The following is a 22,192-nucleotide window of genomic DNA, read 5'->3' on the forward strand; positions in this document are numbered from 1 at the left end:
CAATTTTACAGTTGTTTTATTTAACAAAAGTTACGCCAACGTCTCTATCTATATACATAACGTGTTTCAAAGTCAGAGCAGCAGACACACAGACTGTTAATGCAGGACATATAATAATGCTTACAACGTGTTATGTGATGTTTTGTTTTCTGCTCAACTGGACACTGACAGACTCAAAAAATATCCCAAAGGCTGAGCAGCATCACATCTTCGTTTTCTGGAGTGGCTTACATCATTATGTCCTAAAAAAAAAAAAAGAGGGATGGAACTTTGGAGGGTTAATACATTGTGTTCAGTTTAGTTCGACCAACAGCTCTTGACCCGTAAGAGGGACTCACAAAGTGTTTTGGACTGGGGATTAAAAATTTGAGTAAAATAGCTTCTGCTGCTACTGCTGCTAAGTCACTTCAGTTGGGTCCGACTCTGTGCGACCCCATAGATGGCAGCCCACCAGGCTCCCCCGTCCCTGGGATTCTCCAGGCAAGAACACTGGAGTGGGTTGCCATTTCCTTCTCCAAAGCATGAAAGGGAAAAGTGAAAGTGAAGTTGCTCAGTCGTGTCCGACCCTTAGCATGGACTGCAGCCCACCAGGCTCCTCCGTCCATGGGATTTTCCAGGCAAGAGTACTGGAGTGGGGTGCCATTGCCTTCTCCAAAAATAGCCTCTGGGTATGTGAAAAAAGTTTTTCACTGTCATCGTAAATATAAGAAGGTCGTCTCATTCCTGATCCCCCAAAGTAAGAAAATCTACTTTAAAAAATAAGTTAATGATTTTTGTAGTAAGAACTATGAATAACATTTACTGAGTAGAGATCCTTCAAAATTAAGGTAAGAAACTTGACAAATACTCAACACAGCTCTGCCTCTACCTTCTCCAATTTTGTTCGTTTCATGACATTAAGCTACATGTTAACACAATATTTTCTAAGGTTCTTATATAGGGAAGACATGTTTTGCTTTCTCATTTTTTTATGACTTTCAGGAAGCCCTCTTAATTCCTTAAAAGGTACTGTCATTCTAAAAATCTCAAGAAGCCTAGCTACATATTCTACTCACAAAATTTTGCTCTGTACAAGTACATAAGCTGACTTTTAGGTAATACTTGAAAAACAGTTGATGCTGCCAAGTGTGAATTCTTCATGTTGACACTTAACACTCTGACCTGATTCAAGGTCATCTTTCCTGGAAGGTCAAGGTCTAGCCTTTCAGGAAAGATGCTACCAAGCAGTGAGGTATAGAAGGAGGAAAAAAATAAAATTACAGCGTTTTCTTCTCCCCTCAACTCTTAAGAGCCTTCTTTCATGCTAGGGGGTTGGGGCATAACAAGTCTTCTGTGGATAAAACTTAAAAATGCTCTCCTTTATGTAGTGAAGTGGTACACATGACCCATTTCCCAAAAAGCACCAACTAGAAATGCACAAGGACTAAATACTGTACTGAAACAATACACCCATCTGTTCATGGAAATTGGACCCATCACTGTGCTTTCATTTTCTAAAAACAAGATCAGACCATTATAAAAATGTACTTCCAAAATAAATTATTTCTAGAATATAAAATGCTTTATATTTTTCCAGCCCACATAAATTCCATTATAAAATAGGAAATCAGAAAATTAGCTACCACAGTCTTCATATGGTAAAAAATATATGTGTACACATGTATATACACATATTAAAAAACCCAAGTTTCAAATTTCAATAAAAAACTAACCAATAAACCAACGTAATGATTATGTATTAAACTGCACACAAGCCATGTCAATTTATCCGTAATGAGAACCAACTACAAAGTATTACAATCAATTGTATCAGAGCATAACCTAAGACTTCCCCACATGGAAAAGGATCAGGAAGCCTTCAACTGCCAAGCCAACAAGAAGCCTGCTCATGCCCTTTTCAGACATAATCGCCCCTGGCTCTCCACGGAATACAAAAGGAGAACACGTGCACTGGGGCTGCCTTGCATTTGTGCTCTGCGTTATGGCTGGCTTGGGGCTGGCTGGCATGTGAGGACTACAACCCAGGTGGAGCTGTGTTTCCCAAGCCATCCGCCTGCCCATGCAGCCATGGTGGTGCAGAGGGCGGGCTGTGGAGACCAGCACCAGCCCTGCCTACTGCTGGTGGAGGGGAGCTAGAGTGTTCTCGGAGCTGCTTCCCAAGTGGGGTGACCAACAGGGAAGGCCTGATTGCAGCTGAGATCAGTTAGAAATTACCATTGATGAAAACTGGGTACAGTGTTCCTGGAACTTGAATAAAGACAGTGGGGAGGTTTCCAGTTTGTGGATTCCTGCCTGTTCACAGTGTTTTCATGAGGGAAAAATCTTAAGGAGTGGACAGGTGAGTGGGGACACGGTCTTATTCCACAAGAGGGCCTGTTCAGAAAACCCACCAAGGGAGGGCAGAATATGACCTGGTGGGGGTGGGGGGTGGAGTGGGATGGGGGGAGGGAGGGGCAGCGTCTGATCCACTGGTAGTGGAGGAAGACAGAGCGTGCAGCACCCAGCCCTGGTTTGTGGGGAACCCAACCAAAACTCACAGTCTCACTAAAGCCCCAACCTGCTTCCCAATCCTACCTCGACTTGTCCCCCCAAACTTCATCTGAGTTCAAAAGAGCCTGTTCACTCACAGTGGACATGTATTACTCAACCGACTTTCAGGAGAATGGTAAGGGCAAACAGGAGACAACTTTAGGTATTTTCTTTTTTTCTTCTTCCAAAAAGGCACATTCCCTTCCCCCACCATCATAAATCAAGGTACTTGAAAAGAAAGCAAAAGCTTGAAAATCTTTTATTCTTCCCCTAACATCTGCTGTTGTTGCAAACTCAGGCCAACCTTTGGAATCATGCTTTAAAGGGGTCAACCAAAGCACAATTTCTCTGTGCTACAGTGAACACTCAGCAACACCGCAGAGTGGGTGAGGGATTGAAAAGAATGCCACTTTCTTGTAACCAAATTTAAGAAAATGAAGTAGCAAATGTATCTCCATTATGTACCAAAAGTTTAGGAGATGAGTTAACACACACACACACAAAAAAGGGATGTGCACACCAGGGTCTGGGTTTAATTCTTCAGTAGCATTTTGTTATATAAAGCGTATGTTAAACGTTCTAAACTTGCCCCTCTGAATGGATAAGAAAAGATGTGTTATCTACTCAGAAAAAGGCTGCTGACTGAAGAGAAATCTCAGATCCCACTGAAAATTCTCTCCAAACAAATGCATATATGTGAATCTGTGCACACTCCTTCAGGGACACAGACCCTTCTGAGGTCCAGGCACCCGGCTTGGGCTCAGACACGTGGCTCTCCACATTCCCAGGAGGATCTCAAGACTGACCCGCCCTCCCATCCCTGCATACTCTATATTTCCCTCACTGAGTCGGGGGGGACACAAACCAAACCGCCCAAACCAGGACCAACTGAAAGGGAGCAAAAACACCATGCTTCTGAGACCGGTTTTTCACTTATTTGCCCTTGGAAGAAAGAACATCCCAGTCTCTGGTTGCTTCTATCAAATGCCGCTGGCCGTGACTCATCCACTCTTCCTGGTCCTCGTAGAGTCGCCCACAAAACCAGCACTTAAATATACACTGCGATGAGTCATCAGGCAAGGAATCCACCACCTGGTAGTTGTTTTTATGAACCTTCTTCAATTTCATTTTCAGCATCATTTGCCTTTTGATCTGATTGGCTTCCTCCGCATTCTGGTAGGTCAGTCGGACATGGTGCCGCCTCATGCCTAACTGACACCTAGTCCTCTCCGACAACACCACCTTGAGGACGTTGCCTTTGTACTTGTTTATTACCTTCATCACATTGGACACCTCCGGTGAGTCAACGTCAGGATGGTTTAACACGATAACGGGCTGGTTCCGACGGGGACATTTGATCAACTGGTCTGGTTTAGCTGCGATAAGTCGAAGCTGTCTTGCAACCTGAAAAATGGAAGGATCCCTGAAACAGCGGCTGGGGTCAGTCTGGATTTTGCTTTTCTTCTTGGATGAGCTGATTTGTCTGGGTTTATTTTTACTGATGGGAAGACTTCTGGGAAACAGTTTTGCTTGCTTGATCATTTCACTGCTTCCTTGTGGGCCGTGCATGGATCCAGGTTTTTTGGGCATGGTGCTACAATGGGCACTCTCTTTTCGTGATTTAGGCCGAAAAGACAGATCGTGATTTGGGGACATATCTATGGGCCCACTTTCACTCGTCAGAAACTGTACATCCGGGTCTGTCCGTTTCATTGGGCAGAGCGGAATGGGCTTTATTAACTGCGTCTCAGTGCATGTGATGTTGACAGGTGCTTCGCAGGTTGCCTCTATGATTTGGGAATCCTCAGAGGAATTAAGAACCCTCAACACGGCCCCCTTGGGGATCAACACTGGAGTAGCCACGTGTGGCTTCTTGGTCACTCTGCTTTCGGTTTTCCCACTGCTGCCTTCGACAAGCTGTGGATACGCCTGCTGGTGTGCGAGCTGTTCACTAATGCCACCAGCATCCTGAGGTCTGGGGAGTGTGCCCGTGGAATAGCCAGCGCTGGTGAAGGACACGTTAATTTCCTGGATGCCTTCAGGCGTGGATTTTGAAGTGACCTTAGACGCCTTCCCTGCAGAATGTCGATGGGTGCTGTTTGCAGCCAGAGATGAAGGCTTCCCACAGGATTCGATTAACTGGGCTATCTTTCTGCGCAAGAGTTCAATTGACTTTATTTTGGACGTTGAACTATTCCACTTGACACCCTCAGGGACGTTTTCAGATCCAGAGCTCAGAGAAAAGACAGAGGAGATGACCGGGCCATCGAAGGGGTCATTAGTCTGGTCGGGATTCTTTAATTCCAGAGGTTTATCCCCGGACTGTTGGGCTCTGACTCTGTCTTCTCCCATTATGTTGATGTGTAAATACTCACTTCTGTGTTGAGAGGAAACCTGGCCTGCGTTTGAAACTGCCTTGTATTCCTGTGTCTGGTTGTCTTGCAGCTTCCTGGGAGGGGTGACCGTTTTTGCAGGAAGGCTGATCTCATTCCTAGAGCCTAAGTCATTCTGACATAGGGGCAGTGAGTCCTTTTCTCCAGAGAAGGAAATTGTTGCAGGCGGTGCAGAGACAGGAAATAACTGCTGAGGGTCACTGGGTAAGTTTCTCCTGTCTTCAGCAAAAGAAAGGGCAGCTTTATATGGAAAAGAGTTTGATGAAGCTCCAAGACTACGTAAGACACCGTTTTTCACTAGAGATAATGGAGAATGGCCTTTGAAGGCAATGGAAGGCAGAGCAGCTCTATGGGGATACGTGTAACCTTTTTTCTGCAAACTCTCAACTCTCCCTGGGTTGAGCAGGGATTCTCCGCTGCTGTGCCTGCCAGAATTTGGCATGAAAAAATCGTAAGACCTCACCCACTTTACATTTTTAAGCGGCTTCTGAACTGACGACTGTAGACTACCGATGCCTGCAAGTTTTCCGACAGTCCCTTCGATCGCGAGGGGCTGCGTGCACTCTGTGGAAGCCATTTTTTCCTGCTCGCTTGCACCTCTCTCTTTAGACCCACGTTCGGAACTACCTCCATCACCTCCACCGGCGTCGAGGCTGTTGGTTTCTTCCAGGGGAAACAGTTTGAGCACGAGCTGCTGCGTTCCGTTGACAACCTTCACGTCCATCAGCTGGGCTAGACAGTTGGCGGGGACGACGAGTTCGGCTGGCGCCACCACTGTTAACGGCATCCCCGGCTGCACGGGCTCTTTAGAGGGGGACAAGACCTCCACCTCCACACTTTTGTTCTCCAGCAGGTTGATGACCTCAGTGGGCTCTGACAGGGCCCCTTTGTGTGGGATGCACACTACGTCTTTCTGGTAGTCTTTGGATTCGGGTAACAACGTGACGCTGTGCGTCCTGTCTTTACTTGCGTGGGGGGAGAACCTTGAGAGCTGATCTGACAACTTATTTTGAAATGCAGTCCTGGGACTGGAAGTTTTTGAAAGCTCTGGGTTTTGCTTGGAGGCGCTGATCCTTTTTGGCTCCAGCCTGGCGATGGCTTTGGGCGGCCGTTTTGCCCCCGTCTTCTCGTGGACTCTCCTCCTGTGTTTGACGATGTAGTCATTTCTGATAGCACCATAGTCACAGTACTCACACCGATAAGGGAAAACGCCTGTGTGCTTCACCAGGTGTCTCTGAAACTCCCCTTTCGTGTAGGAAATGCAGCCGCAGTGAGAACAGACAAACTTAATCTCTTCGTGCTGAAGTGTGTGCTTTTTGTACTGCAGAGGGTCCTTTGTGGAAAAGCGACATTTGTCACAATAGTATTTGCCTGGCTTGAAGTTCCTTACCTTAAACTTATGATTGACAGAACTTGAGATGGCTTCAGGTTTATTTCCTACTTGAGTAGCACTGCGACTGTTGTTCACAAAGTGGAAATGGGGAGAGGCTGCGCCAAGGTTGCATCTGAAGCAAACATATTTGTCCTCCTTCTGGCTTTGTCCAGTACCCTTTTTCAGATCCTGAAGTGGTACTTCATGCACACTTTTGCACTTTACACACGTAGCAATGGTCATGGCAGCAGACTCTGCCTCGGAGCCTTGATACAAAACAGTCTGAGCATCCGGTCTGTCTGGTCGAGTCCCTCGATGAGCATTAGGCTGTTTGGGTGACATGGTCAAGGCATTGCGTCCGTCACCCACTGGTGTGCTATAGAGTTGCTGTCCAATGTCCTTCATCTCTTCATTTGCATTTCTAAAAAGCCTGCTGAAATCCAGAAAGATTTCATATGATAAAATCCTCAGGAAGCATCCTTGATATGCTTTGTGGCAGGGTACCTAGGAGCATACTTAATTATCTTTCTTCATAAAGCAGGTTAGGATCCTCAAACGTGACTGCTTCCAATTCTCTGATATTCCAGGCAACACTAAGGGGAAAATAAAGAAATCATAAAGCATGATTAATGCATGAACTTAGGGTTTACCTTAGCTAACATGTTTCCAGACTTACCCTCTACTTCAGTGACCTTGGGAATTTTATGCTAAATCTTTACCTATTATCTTGGTGCACATGTTGACAGTAACACAGTACAAAGAAGTGAAGTCAAAGTCGCTCAGTTGTATCCAACTCTTTGCAACCCTATACAGTCCATGGGATTCTCCAAGCCAGAATACTTGAGTGGGTAGCCGTTCCCTTCTCCAGGGCATCTTCCCAACCCAGGGATGGAACCCAGGTCTCCCTCATTGTAGGCGGACTGTTTACCAGCTGAGCCACCAGGGAAGTCCTGGTATACATAGTACGTAGTACAAGAACTGGCAAATAACAAGCCTCAACCGAAAGTCATCTACCCTTTAAAAGTCATCACTTTAGCAGGGTAATAATCGTGGCAGTCACTTGGGATGGCCTTTGCTGAGTGAGTTACTTTTAAGTGTCATTGAGAGCATCTAGCAATTTCACAAGTGTAATTTTGTATCAACCTCCCTAATACCATCTGTCACTTTAGCTTCTAAACATGCACAAGTGGTAGAGCCAGGACACTGGCTCTGGGGTCCATTGGTTTCTATGTACACTGAATCACGAGCATGAATCCCAGCTCTCTCTCGTGCACCCCATTTGCTTGCACAAGTGCTAGGAAGCCAACAACATCCTGACAACAGAAGGCAGACAAATACCCACTTCACATCTTACTGAGCATCTATCAGGTGCCAGGCACTGCTCCAGCTCCTACAGGGCAGTGATGAGAAATAAATTCGTCCCTCCCCTCATGAGAGTGCAGAGAGAGGAGACAACAAGTGTACCTTTATCTGGCAGAAGGTGGCCAGTGATTGGGGAAAACAAACCATAAAACTAGGCAAAGAGGACAGGGCATAAGTATCGGATGAGGTTGAGGGCTGGGGTGTGGAGGTGTGGACAATCAGGAGAGGCCTGAGGATAAGCTGACATTGGAGCAGAGACCTTGGGCAGCCTGGGCAGAGGGCACTTCAGGCAGAGGGAGGGCAAAGGTCTATAGGAAGTGGGCCTGGAGCACCTGAGCGATAGCAAGGAGGCTGGGGGTCAGTGAACACGAAAGGGGGTGCTGGGTGGGGGTCAGCAGATCTGGTCAGGGGAAGGGGAGACGGGTCCAGGGAAGACCGACAGTGCAGTATTGTGAGGACATGGCTTCTCCCGCACATGAGGGAGACGTGCAGAGAGGCTGGAGCCGAGATACTACATGGCCTGACCTTTATTCCAGCCACTGCCTCCAGTTGCTGCAGGGACCTGGGGCCGGGAGGGCGAAATGAAGGCAGCAGGGAGATGGGGAGATGGAGGCTGCCGGGACTGCACTCTTGTCGTCTGGAGCCAGTACCACAACACGGGCAATGCAGTGATTCTCACATAAAAATAGTTATCTTTCAACACATTCTTTTTTCAGCATACACAGAACTAGCAGTGAAGCAAAAACCATTTTAGTTTGGGATCTGTGGAAAGCCTTCCTTTCATTACCTTAAAAAAAAAACAAAACACTTTCAACCTTTATTGCTTCATTTTTTTTTTTTTTTAATCTGGCAATCAGAATTACAGACACTTACCCAGCTTCCTCCACAGAGCTGCATGAGAACTGAAGCGTTAAAGAATACAAGACAATGCGTATGTACTTTTCAAGCGCTTCCCCAAGTGTCAAGAGTCACACAGGGCCTCAGTGTCTGTTCAGATGGGCAGAAACAAGAATGGGAATTCACCTTTTCCTTCTGACACCCTGCTCACAAGCCAAGGGCCACAAAAGTAAGTCTGAAAGGCTGAAGTCATACATGTTTGATCATCTAAGAATGCTACCATCAGCCACATGTTCAGTTGGCATTTCCATCCTGCTAAAACAGAGGAAGCAACAGCTGCAGGCAGAGCCTACGAAAACCACTGGTCCGAGGAGTGCAGAGGCTGAAAAGGGGATCTGATCCAGTGGTTCCTGAATCTGGAGGAGCCACAGAATCACAGTGAACACAGATCCTCCTGGGCTTCACCCCAAAGTTCACGAATCTAAACTTCAGTGGGAGAGAGATGAGGAAGAGGTGCCCATGGTCACTCATGTAATTCTGATGAAAAGGCACTATCAGAAATCACTGGCTGAGACTTGCAGCAACACTTCAATCTTTTAACCCAACTTCTCCAGCTGTTCATGCAGTTGATGCTCTAATAACTGCCCAAACTGCTTCCCTTTTTGGGCAGTTTCACTGTCCACAATTTACCCTTCAATAAAACTGAAACCAGCATCCCTGTAACTTTCTTAAATCCTGACTTTGGAGCTACAAACCACTGAATCCCTGACAGACCATTCATTTATCTGCCCCTTCCCTCTCTTGTCCCATCTCAATTCTGTTTACAAGATGTGCATACCAGCCTCATAATCTTGAGTGAGCAAGAAAGAGACAGAGGAAGGAGAGCAGGAAAAGGAAGAGGAGAGATAAGAAAGGAAAGAGAGGGAGGGAGGGAAAAGGCGGAGGGGAAGTAACTTGCTTGCCTGGTACAATTTGCTTACCAACTCTTTAAAAAACAAAAAAAGCAGTTTTGCCATTTCCTCCCCAAATCTTTTTGAAAGGTGGAAGTGTCATTCCTCCTGGACTAGAGACTTGGACTGGGTGATAAAGACCTTAGCAAAAAGTGGGGAACACCTTACTGGCAGGAAGTCTAGAGAACTAACCACAGCTACTCAGTGCCTCGGCACTGCAGGGGCCTCCTGGAGGTGCTTCTGCAAGGCCATGCCAGCAGCTATTTTGAATAAGGAATCCACAGAAGCGAGTGCCAATACAAACCATGAGCTGTGATTAGAAAATACAGTTTAATGGGGGAGTCAAGGTGCTAGGCCATGACCCAATGATGTCACCTGCTTCAAAGTACCTTCTTGGCTTCTAAGCCAGTCTCAAAGCTACGCAGTTTCTACTTTGGTACTTCCATCCATTCAGGTGACAAAAGATGTCCAGCTTCTTCAAAACAAAATTCTCTTTGACCATCGTAACATGTGCAGCTAGTCACGGTGAAAAAGATCTCAATGTAGCATTCCAAGACAGAGGTAAATGGATGCAGTGGAAGAACGAGATGGCTCTGGCGTTGGCATTTACACTTGGACACTCCTGAGGCTGTGCCAAGCACACCTGAGTAACAGGTTCCCAGGACCTTGCTCCCTCCATGCCCCTTTCTCTACCTGGTTCACACTCAGGTACAGCCACCTGTGAACCTGGGCCCTTTGGCAGGTTACTGCCCAGTGAACTGACGACCAAGGATTACACAAAACACTGAGATGTAAGGGTCATGTGTAGGCCAGATGCTGAGAGGCCACTAACCAATTATGAGTAACATCAGTCTCAGGGATCACCTACCTTCCAAACTCACGGTACCCTTTACAACATCTCTCTGCATTGGATCTCCTAGGACTAGAGACATACTTTTTTAAAGTTTATTTAGGAAGGCTCTCAAAAACACAGAAGATACTTAGTACTATTAACTTTGGACATGATAAGTAAAAGTTAATATTCAGTTGCCCGTTTTTAAATGGCGAAAAGTGTGCTTTGTAATGCACGATTACCTCCAGCATCAGTGAAAGCTGACTTCCATGAACAAAGAGGTGGCACACAACATGTGACAAGTGTGCTTCCACTAGAACGAGTCTTGCCTTTTCCTGGGAAAAAGCCCAGCAGCAGCACCCAGCACTGCCAGGTTTGCCTTCTGACTTGGAGCTCACTTGACCTGGTGACTTAAAAATTTATTTGGGGGGCCAGATGGAGAAAAAATGTTAAGTTTGTTAGAAACCAGTCCAGTGACATTGAGGGTATAAAAATCATGAAGGGTATGTAAGTTTTTATTAAAAAGGAAGCATCTGACTCCTAAATACTGGACATGTAAAGTGTCAATAGAAGAACAAAAAGCAGGAAAACAAGGTTTAAGGCAGCAGATTCTGGAATCAGATCATAGGGTTTCCAAGCCTATCCCATCGCTTTCCAGGCCTGACCTGAAGCGAACTGTCCAACTGTGCAACTGTAAAATGGACCATAGCAGTACCTACTAAAATATTCATTGGAAGGACTGATGCTGAAGCTGAAACTCCAATACTTTGGCCACATGGCGTCAAGAGCCAACTCATTAGAAAAGGCCCTGATGCTGGGAGAGATTGAAGGCGGGAGAAGGGGTCGACCAAGGATGAGTTGGTTGGATGGCATCACCTATTCAATGCACAGGAGTTTGAGCAACTCTGGGAGACAGTGGAGGACAGGGGAAGCCTGCCGTGCCGCACAGTCCATGGGGCCGCCAAGAGTCGGACATGACTGAGCGGCTGAACTACTACTACTGTATCTCACGAGGACTGAATGTGACAGTGTGACCATAAGCACTCAGGTTCCAAGTCACTCACACACAACTGCTAAAAATACGATTTTCCCTGTTTTAATGAAGAAAATAGAAGAAGAAATGATGCCTATCACATAAATAGTCCAAGGGGCCAAAACACGTGCTTCTTTGCTACCTGGCTTTTTCTGGAGTACACAGTGAATCTCATTTTATAATTTTAATTATAGTTGCCAGGCTGTACTGTCTAAAAGAGAATTCACCTCTGGGGTCAAGCCATCCACCTTGCCTTAGTGGCAAACAGGCCAAAAGGTGCTTATAGTTGCCAAGAAAAAGATGCTTTATCTGCAAGAGTGCTCACTACAATTTAGGTTTCCATATAATCCAGTGTACTGACTGACTTTTTCCTCTTCAAGCTCAGCTGAATTGTGCATTATCCCTATAGCAAATGAATGTGTTGCCACACTCGATGTTAATGTGCAAAATTAAAAAAAAAACAAAAAACATGCTAGGCAATTAAATCGTATGTATGCTACATGGATTATCACATATATCTTATGTTCATGAGATACCCACCAAACTCTGTAAATTTTAGCTGGCTGACTGCATCCTTTCTTGGACAGAGAAGCAAATGAGAAAGTTCTTCGAAGACAGGAATCCTTTCATTTTGTCTATTGAGCCATAGAGAGCACAGGCTACTCTAACGTGTCTCAATAACCAAAAATTTAAAACAGTCTACCCCTAAGTGACCATTAGCATGTAAATGAGTGATACCTGATCAGGTAACAGTCCAACATTAGCTGTGTAAACTGCCAACACCTCCCCAGTAAGTCAGCATTCAAGGAGAAACAATCGCCTCACTCACCAAGAAGTTTTTCAGACAAAGCATCAGAATTGAACTGAATGGTAAATAGATCTACACAATGGAAAACATTAATGAAGTATTTTCTTTTTGCTCATCTACTTTCACTTCAAATTACTGAACTGATAGCCATCTTGATGGCAAAAAAGGCTTCTAAATGTTGCTGACAAATGTACACCTCTGGGATCTTAGATTTCCTTCTGAATCCAAGTGTATCACTTGGGGCACACAGAATGAGGCAAAAAGGTTGGGCAAGAGAGCCTGTGTTCCAACTCCTCAGCTTTCCAGGTGAAAAGAAAGGGCACTAGAGTGGAAAGGGCAATTTCCGTGGGTTACCAGGAGCAAGGTTCAAAACCTAGGTTTTGACTTGGAGCTCTGTCATTCTGGACTCATTAACCTCTCTTGGCCTGAGTTTCCTCACTTGTAAAATGGGAGTACCACCCTAACTGACATGACTGACGTGAGGAAATGGTGTATACAGCTAGCAGGTAGCCTTATGTTTGGGAAACTACAGGTTTTGTCAAGAAATAAGCCAACGTGTTTCTGGTTAAGAAAGATTCCTTCAAGTGTAGAAGATTCCAGCCATCAGAGGAGCAGATTCTTAGTTTAACAAATAAGCCTAATGCGATAAAGGTCTCTGGCTGGAGGCAAGGCTCTTCTCCCCCACTCACCAGTCCACAAAGGGAGTTCCCTAGGGACAGACTACACACTGCAGAGCACGTGAACTGAGACAGCAGCAGAGAACAAAAGAAGTTATTATTTGTGAGCAACAGTTTGAGAGATAACATTTCTAAACAAAGAATATGACTAGTGTCAAAACTCAGGGTTCTACACGTGGGGAAAAAAAACAACTTAAGAGGCAACTATGCTCTTGTTAGCATTTTAAGAAAGGTGGCTTCCCTTGTGGCTCAGCTGGTAAAGAATCTGCAGTGCAGGAGACCTGGGTTCAATCCCTGGGTTGGGAAGATCCCCTGGAGAAGGGAAAGGCTACCCACTCCGGTATTCTGGCCTGGAGAATTCCATGGACTGTGTTGTCCATGGGGTCGCAAAGAGTCAGACAGGACTGAGTGACTTCCACTTTCACACACTAGGCAGTCCTACTTACTAAACGCTCCTAGTGACTTCAGGTCTCTAAAGGTGATAAAAATGAAGGACAAATACATCTTTGTACTTCCCTCCATTTTTTTGCCTTAAAGTCAAAGTTTTGTAGAAGAAATGAAGAGTTAAATAAAAAAGTATAATTAAACAAAGAAAAATTGCCTCCCGCTGATTCTTAACCTTGGCTGCATCAGGGCAGTCAAGCTGTCAGAGTCTGTCTGGGATGCTACACTTCTTTAACGGGGTCTCTGTGATGTTTGGTCACTCTTCTCCATAGTAAATTGACCTGGGGTGCTTTAAAAACAATGATGCCTGGGCCCCCCCGCCGTGTGTTGGGGGGAAGGCTCAGAGTGTTTTAAAAGCTTGCCATGTGTTTTAAAAACATGCAGTCAAGGCTGAGAACCCTCACTGGACATTACAGGTGCAACGGAGCAAGTGTTGTATCAACACTCCCGTGCCTTTCACACACCAATTCATCCCTGGGCGCCTGGAGGTGAGGCAAGGCCGCTGCCTTAACTGTAACGACACTAGCAGGCAGGTAGACTCTGGTAGTGCTTGCTTATCAGACTTTTGACTTTGGAAACATCATCACTGATGCTCTCTGTGGAGTGTATAATGACAGTAACCCCTTTGCAGATTCTCGGAAACTGAAACCTGCCTGGCACAGCGTGAGCACAACGGGCCTGAGTCAGGGCTGCTTACCGGACCCCTGCCCAGCCTGCTGTCTTTAAGAAAGTGTGGATGAGGGATGCAGCGAAGTAAACAGGTGCTTTCAGGGAGCTGGTAAATGCCACACTAGTGATCTGATGCAGATGCTCTCAGTGGCCGGCTGTGTTACGAAGGCTGGGCACTGCAGCCAAAGTCAGGTGGAAGCAGGGGATGGGATATGGAGGCAGATTCATACATTACCTCCGTTACTCCCCAAAGTGCTCCCTCCAGTTCCCTGCTTCTTGTAAGTTCCGGAGAAATTGGCTTTTCCCAAGTCACGGAGTTGGTCAGTTGGCGTCTACCCTAAATTCTTTCTGCTACCCTGCTGAGGGAGGCTGGGAACAGCAGTCACAGTTGGGCACCATTCTTATTTCCTGCCTGGAGCCATTGAGCAGCTGAGTGAGTCAAAAGCATAGCAAGTCCCATGGGCTCTTCCCTCTCTTATCAGGCACCAAGTACCCTCTGGTCTCAACCTCAGGCTCTGACACAGGCCTCTACGCTCAGAACCCTGGGAGGCAGTGAGGCACCATACAAAGGTCCTGCAACAGAAGCCAGACACTGGGGTTTAAGTCCTGGGTCACTGTAGCCTTGGTTTCTCCATGTCCTTCTTACTTGTAGAGAAAAAGGGGGAAGAGCCCCCAAAGCACTTCTCCAGCAAGGGAGCTCAAAATAAAAGGGAAAAAGGCTTCCCAGGACTCAGGTGGAAGAATGACTCAGATTGCACTTCTCCAGGGGTGGGCTCGGGTACAAGGCTCCCAATTCTTCCCAGGTCATTCTGATGCCTCCCCACTCCCTACCCTAGGATGAGAATGTATGGATCGGATGGTCTCCAGCCACTTCATCCCCAGGATGCATTCTAGAGACTGCAGTTGCCTGAGTCTGAATACGTGAACAAAGAAAATGCCGTCTGTGTCAGGCTGCTTGGGAACAATTGAAACTGAGAAAGCTTCACTGGTGGGGACCCTGTTTACCAGAGGATTGGTCACACAGGGCACTCACGTGTATTGGCTGAATGAGTCGATGAATGAAAAAAATGTCAGCCTTCCTGGTGACAATAACAACGTTCTGTGTTCTTCTTTCTCATAAATTGGCCCAGATCCCCTTACTTTCAAGTGAATAGATCAGTAGACCTATGTCTATTTTAATCGCTATTACTGGACTTTTTGGAGAAGACAATGGCACCCCACTCCAGTACTCTTGCCTGGAAAATCCCATGGACAGAGGAGCCTGGTAGGCTGCAGACCATGGGGTCGAGAAGAGTCGGACAGGACTGAGCGACTTCATTTTCACTTTTCCCTTTCATGCACTGGAGAAGGAAATGGCAACCCACTCCAGTGTTCTTGCCCGGAGAATCCCAGGGACAGGGTAGCCTGGTGGGCCGCTGTCTATGGGGTCGAACAGAGTCGGACACGACTGAAGCGACTTAGCAGCAGCAGCAACTGGACTTTTAAAAATCTACATTAGTTTTGCATAACACATGAAGGAGGAGGCCCAATAAATAATGACCTCCTTTGTCTGTTTCCAAGAAGCACCTTGTAAAAAATGTTTAGCAGCACAACAAAGCTAAATATGTACAAAAGTATTATTTTTCAAGGCTATATTAGATCCAAGATTAAAAAATAAAAAGCTTTTAAAAATGCATCCTAGGTTAGGGATAACATTGATACAATTTAAAAAGTCAAACATTTGTATTCTACCTAAACAGACTATATTGGGGTACTGGTTTTTAAACCACCATTTGCTGGGCCAGTATCCCCAGCTGAGAATGCATCAGGGATTGGAATGAACTTTGCATACCTGACTCAGAGATAAACAGATTACTATCCTCTCTGCTCTTCTTCCACAGGAAAGGGCTGCCTGTTCCTGGAGACCAAGGTTTTGTCTCACTCTTGGTGGCTTCAATTCTAAGCTTAAGAGGTAATGTTTCAGGGATCTAACACAACAGTTTAGCCGTGTAGATGTTTGTTTTTAAACAGAACACAGTGCTTAGTATTTCACTTTTCATTTTCCTACCTTAGATTAATAAACTGTTCACTATCCCAGTTTTTAAAAATCAAGGGTATTTTCACGGGATACACTGAATAACCAACGTATACAAAGGAACTTAAGTGTTTTCTTTCATTCTCTCCTTTGGCTTTTTTCCCTTTTCGATTCGGGCATTTTCGTTCTTTTGCACCCTGCACGGTCTCTGGCTTTAAACTGCCTAAAGACCCCCCAAAGGCAGTAAGATACAAAAGTAGCTGGGATTGGGGTGAGGTCCCCCAAAGAGTGACATCAGCATTTATAGGAGACCAACCGTCATCTACCGTCCCCTTACGCCCCTCTCCAGCACAAAGGCCCTCCATGGACAAGCCCTTCCCTGGGCACGTGCGCCCAAACTCCCAAGGAAAAACAATGCCAAGTCGGGTTTTCCAGTTTATTGTTTGCACGCGCACACCGACGGTTCGCGTTATTCAGGGTGAGTCCACATCGCGCAGCGCGGCTACGGGGAAGAGCAGGCGCTGGGGGCGCAGAGGGGTAACACCGCGCCCCCTTCCGGTGGGGGGGGGAGCGGCGCGCGCGGGGGCGTCCTTCTGGCCACGGAGACCGAACCACGTCAAGGCGGACCTCCGAGGCCCGCAGGAGGCTTTAAAAATGGCCCTCCTGACGACACTTCCTGCTCGGAGCCGACCGGTAGGAGCTCTCCCAGGAGAGATGCAACGTTTAAAACGCTGGGGGGCGGGCGGAGGAGGCCGGGCCCGGCGTCCCGCAAGCCCGGACGCTGCCGCCGCGGCAGTCGAGGGTCGCGACCCGGCGCTTTCGGGGGCGAGCGTGCGGGGTCGCAGCGGCACAAAGGCGGGCGAGCGCGGGGGCGCCGGGCGCGCAGATCCACCGCCACCCCCGGGGGTCCGCGATCCCTGGCTCCGCGCCCCCTTCCCCCCAATCCAAACCCCGCGCTCCTCCTCCCACACCCGGTCCGGCCCGGCGGGGCACCCCTCCCCCCTTTCCCGTCCAGGCCGCCGCCCCCTCCTCCTCCGCGCCCAACCCGAGCCCCCGGCCGCCTCGCGTCTGCCCCGGGGCCTCCGGCCATAGACCCCCGGCCGGGCGGCCCCGGGCACGCGGGGGCCAAGCCCCCGCACCTCCCGGCCCCGGCAGCCCGCGCCCGGCACGGCCTCGTCCGGACCCTGCAATCCGCGCGGCCCCCCGGCCTCTCTCCGCACCCTTGGGCCCGCTCCACGCATGCGGGACCCGGCACCCTCGCGCCTCCACCGGCTCAGTCACTCACCGGGCCGGCTGGTTTGGGTCCCGCGGAGAGTGGGAGGGTATCTACACCGCCAGCGCCAGGCCGCCGTTGCCGCCGCCTCCGCCGCGCCCGCTGTAGGTCCCTACTCGGGGGGCGGAGCGCGGCCACGCCGCGCGTGCGCAGTGCGGCGCGGAGGCCCGGCCGGAGCGCGCCCGGCGCCCGAGGTCCCTAAGGCTGCGCCCTTCCCCGCCGCCACAGATCCCCGCGGAGCATCCTCGGGGCAGCTGAGCTCAGCGTTCGCCCTGAGAACATCTACATCCACTGCGGTGCGGTATCACGCTGGGCCCCGGGAGCGGCCCGCCCCCGCCAAAGGACACCCGGTCGCGCTTCTACATCGTTGGCCCAAGCCTAGCGGTCGTGGGCCCAGAGGAAGAAGGCCTTTGCTCCCTGCCCTCGTGGAGCTTCAAGTCCAGGAGCAGCAAAGGAGCTCCCGTCTTCAGCCTTCCAAATTCTCTCTCTCTGTGTCTCTCTTTCTTGAAAGCCGCCGTGAAGAAACTAGCCTTGGAAGACCCAGGTTCGAATCCCGACTCTCGAAACTTCTTTGCATCCTCGCCGCGGGACCTTGGACGAAGAAGTCCCTGGACCTCTCGGAGTCTCGGTATTTGCTTTTCCAAAGATGGGGAACATCAGACCTGAAACCCAGTTTCAGTTTCAGTTCAGTCGCTCAGTCGTGTCCAACTCTTTGCGACCCCATGGACTGCAGCAAGCCAGGCGTCCCAGTCCATCACCAACTCCCGGAGTTTACCCAAACTCATGTCCATCGAGTCAGTGATGCCATCCAACCATCTCATCCTCTGTTGTCCCCTTGTCCTCCTGCCCTCAATCTTTCCCAGCATCAGAGTCTTTTCAAATGAGTCAGCTCTTCGCATCAGGTGGCCAAAGTATTGGAGTTTCAGCTTAAACATCAGTCCTTTCAATGAACACCCAGGACTGATGTCCTTTAGGATGGACCGGTTGGATCTCCTTGCAGTCCAAGGGATTCTCAAGAGTCTTTTCCAACACCACAGTTCAAAAGCATCAATTCTTAGGCGCTCAGCTTTCTTTAAAGTCCAACTCTCACATCCATACATGACTACTGGAAAAACCATAGCCTTGACAAGAGGGACCTTTGTTGGCAAAGTAGTGTCTCTGCTTTTTAATGTGCTGTCTAGGATGGTCACAACCTTTCTTCCAAGGAGTAAGCGTCTTTTAATTTCATGGCTGCAGTCACCATCTGCAGTGATTTTGGAGCCCCCCAAAATAAAGTTGGCCACTGATTCCAATGTTTTCCCATCTATTTCCCATGAAGTGATGGGACCAGTTGCCATGATCTTAGTTTTCTGAATGTTAAGCTTTAAGCCAACTTTTTCTCTCTCCTCTTTCACTTTCAAGAGGCTCTTTAGTTCTTCTTCACTTTCTGCCATAAGGGTGGTGGTATCTGCATATCTGAGGTTATTGATATTTCTCCTGGCAATCTTGATTCCAGCTTGTGCTTCTTCCAGCCCAGGGTTTCTCATGATACTCTGCGTATAAGTTAAATAAGTAAGGTGACAATATACAGCCTTGACATATTCCTGTTCCTGTTTGTAACCAGTGTTGTTCCATGTCCAGTTCTAACTGTTGCTTCCTGACCTGCATATAGGTTTCTCAAGAGGCAGGTCAGGTGGCCTGTTATTCCCATCCCCTTCAGAATTTTCCACAGTTTATTGTGATCCACACGGTCAAAGGCTTTGGCATAGTCAATAAAGCAGAAATAGATGTTTTTCTGGAACTCTCTTGCTTTTTTGATGATCCAGCAGATCCCTGGTTCCTCTGCCTTTTCTAAAACCAGCTTGAACATTTGGAAGTTTACAGTTCACGTATTGCTGAAGCCTGGCTTGGAGAATTTTGAGCATTACTTTACAAGCGTGTGAGATGAGTGCAATTGTGTGGCAGTTTGAGCATTCTTTGGCATTGCCTTTCTTTGGGATTGGAATGAAAACTGACCTTTTCCAGTCCTGTGGCCACTACTGAGTTTTCCAAATTTGCTGGCATATTGAGTGCAGCACTTTCACAGCATCATCTTTTAGGATTTGAACTAGCTCCACTGAAATTCCATCATCTCCACTAGCTTTGTTCGTAGTGATGCTTCCTAAGGCCTGAAGCCCAGAACCTTATTTTTATTATGTAGGTTGTTTTGAGAGTCAGACGGGACAGTGATCGTGGAAGAACCTGGAGATGGAGTTTGCCATGCCAGCGTTTTCTCCTGTTGCTTTGAAGTCCAGGGATCTTTTCGGGGGTGGGGGTGGGGTGGGGTGGGGAGAACTACTCTCTCCTGCACTTCTGACCTTCCAGAAGGAAGCTATACCTCGAATAGAACCACGCCTCCCCAAGGAAAGAAGAGGGACTGTTTTGCTAGAGTCTCCATAATCACTGACTCCGATGTTGCTCTCTACAAAAGACAGTTTCTCCTAATTAGGAACAGATGGGGAAGGGGGAGTAGAGTCACCCGAAAGCGAAGTTTGTTCAGGAAAAACAACCAAAATTAATTTCAAGTCTCCGGATGGAGCAAGACTGGTTTCCAGCAACTTCCTGTTGGAGGCCAGGTTCAAGGACGTTGGCCGGCAGGGCTGGGACTTGTTCCACACGGAGAAGTGCTGTTCAGGATGACAGGACCAGTAGCAGGCAAAAATGCCCACCATTGAAATAGCAAGAATTGGCAGAGAGAATGGCAAACCAGAGGTGGATCACCAGCAGCAGCTGTAATTCTTGTTCTGCACTGCCAGAGTCATTGCTGACAAGGGTGCTTCCCGGTCCTCTATCTCTTAGGACTGAGAAGCTAGTGAACCTCTTCTTGGAAAAACACATTTATGGCCAGTTCGTATCAGAGAGAATGGAATAGATAGCTCAAAGTCACCCTGAAGAGTGGGCTGGGTTTCAGAAGAGAATTGAAGGATCTAAAATGGCAATAACCTGGAAATCTCTGATGGCAAAAGAAGCCAAATCAGGAAAAACTGTTAAGTATAAGTGTTAGATAATTTTTTCCTGTAATTTAGCCCAAATCATTGTTTCTCTGTGTAACACACACTCATGCGTTACAGTTCTGCCCCCTTGAGTCACATAGAACTGACAAAGAGTACCTCTGGGTTTCCTGGAATTTTCTCTGGAGTTAGAGCTGGTTATATACACAGCTTTGAGCCTGCTCCCTAACCTGGATGAACCTCAGTTTCTCCTGTAACATTCAGTGAATAGGTCCTACTCACAAGCAATTGTCAACTTTAAAAAGAGAAGGCAGGTCAAGGCTCAGCATAGTCCCTGATAGGTTTATATTTCTCAGGAGCCCAGTTATTATACAGTGAGATAAAATGCTTTGTGGAGGGTCTGGAAATTGGGTATTTATCATCTGGAAAGGGGCCAAGCTGGGGTAGAAACCACTCTTGTGGAAACCCTTAAATTTGAAGTGTTGTCCCCTAGAGGTCTTTTGATGCAGGAGAGTTTACCCAGAAATGTTGGATGGTCAGCCAGTGCACATTTCTTATACTTTATGGCTGCCCTTCCTGTCTTCTTCCTCCACCCTCCAGCTTAGTTGGCCAGTTTCTTTTCAGTGTTCCATGGATCACCTCTGTTATAGGTTGAGTTATGCCCCCTCAAATGGTATTAAAGCCCAGTAAATGAGAATGGGAATTCACTCCTGTGAATGCGAACTTCTTTGGAAATAGGGTCATTACAGAGGTAGTTAAGGTGAAATCCTTCTTTAGGAGGGCTGCAGTCCAATATGACTGGTGTCTTTAAAAGAAGAGGAGAAGAGATTCAGAGATCATGTGAGGACACAGACATCTAGGGAGCAGAGGGCCAGGTCAGGACAAGCCTGGATTGGGGTTATGCTGCTAGAAGCCACGGAATGCCTAGGGCTATCAGAAGCTGAAAAAAAAAAAGGGGGGGGGGTGGTTGTCTCCTATAGATTTTAGAGGGACCGAGGCTCTGCTGACTGCTCACTTCCAGACCCTGATAGGATAATTTTCTATTTTTTACAGTTAATACAAGCTCCCGTATATAGTTGCCTAACATATGAGAGAGGAGGGAAGACATGTGAACAAGATAAGGCATTGAGCGTAAGGGCTGGGAGCTTATATATCTATTCAACAAGCATTCCTTGAGTGCCTGTTTAGTGCAGGTGCAGGCTAGGTCTGAGGTCAGAGGAACAAGATAAGGCTCTACTTTCAGGGAGCATTCATTTTGTTGGGAGTTGTAGATCTTACACAGTTAATGGAATATATGATTAATATTAAGCAATGCTAGAAGTGGGGTGGGGGGCATCCCAGGTGGCATTAGTGGTAAAGAACATGCCTGCCAATGCAGGAGACAGAAGAGACTCGGGTTCAATCCCAGGGTGGGGAAGATCCCCTGGAGGAGGGCATGGCAACCCACTCCAGTGTTCTTTCCTGGAGAATTCCATGGACAGAGGAGCCTGACGGGCTGCAGTCCATAAGGTCGCAGAGAGTCAGACAGGACTGGAGAGACTGAGCACCCACGCAGAAGCTGGGGGAAGATAAAACTGGGTAGAGTAATCTGGCAGAGTGTGCAAAGCGAGTGAAAGGATGATCTGAAAGGCTCTGGGAAGGGAACTCCGAAGCTGAGCTCTAAATCTGAGTAGCATCTAGCACAGGAAGAGGAAAGAGAGCTCGCTTTATTCATAGAGAAAAGCGTGGGTAGAGATCCTGCGAAGCGCAGTGTAAACGTAGGTCAACCTAGGCGCTTACAAACCGTGTTCTCTTAGGGAGCCGTTGACGGAGATTCTGCCAGTGAGGATCTTGGGTCTCAAAGGAAAGTACTGACACTGCTGTGCCTTGGAAAAGGGCCAGGTCTCTAACAGACAGGTCGGGAACTTCCTGCGAGTGTTTGGGGAGGAGGGGTGAGGACAAAGACTCGTAAATCCCAGGCACTTAAAGGCCCGTGCATAAACGGGAGAACCCCCGGGAAGCGACTTGTTTTTTTTAATATTTCGAAATAT

The 22,192-nt window shown here is 47.6% G+C and overlaps 2 protein-coding genes across 2 annotated transcripts in view; one reads left to right on the forward strand and one right to left on the reverse strand.

Moving 5' to 3' along the window:
* ZNF518B (zinc finger protein 518B) lies at positions 1 to 17,311 on the reverse strand. The gene is made up of 2 exons (XM_002688457.6): positions 17,206 to 17,311; positions 1 to 6,887 (listed from the first exon to the last, which is right to left on the reverse strand). Exon 2 carries the CDS (start codon positions 6,697 to 6,699, stop codon positions 3,463 to 3,465), a length of 3,237 nt encoding a protein of 1,078 aa, XP_002688503.1. The 5' UTR covers positions 6,700 to 6,887; positions 17,206 to 17,311; the 3' UTR covers positions 1 to 3,462.
* Positions 17,160 to 22,192, forward strand: part of LOC132345594 (uncharacterized) — a 21,734-nt gene continuing 16,701 nt past the window's right edge. The window contains exon 1 of the mRNA XM_059887898.1: positions 17,160 to 17,821. Coding sequence (XP_059743881.1) covers positions 17,160 to 17,821 — 662 coding nt within the window. The remainder of the gene's footprint in view (positions 17,822 to 22,192) is intronic.

Source organism: Bos taurus, chromosome 6, assembly GCF_002263795.3.
Source record: "Bos taurus isolate L1 Dominette 01449 registration number 42190680 breed Hereford chromosome 6, ARS-UCD2.0, whole genome shotgun sequence".
NCBI classification, from domain to species: Eukaryota; Metazoa; Chordata; class Mammalia; order Artiodactyla; family Bovidae; genus Bos; species Bos taurus.

Bases quoted from the DNA above. Each gene is read 5' to 3' on its own strand.
- ZNF518B (XM_002688457.6), bottom strand. From the start codon at position 6,699: ATGAAGGACATTGGACAGCAACTCTATAGCACACCAGTGGGTGACGGA.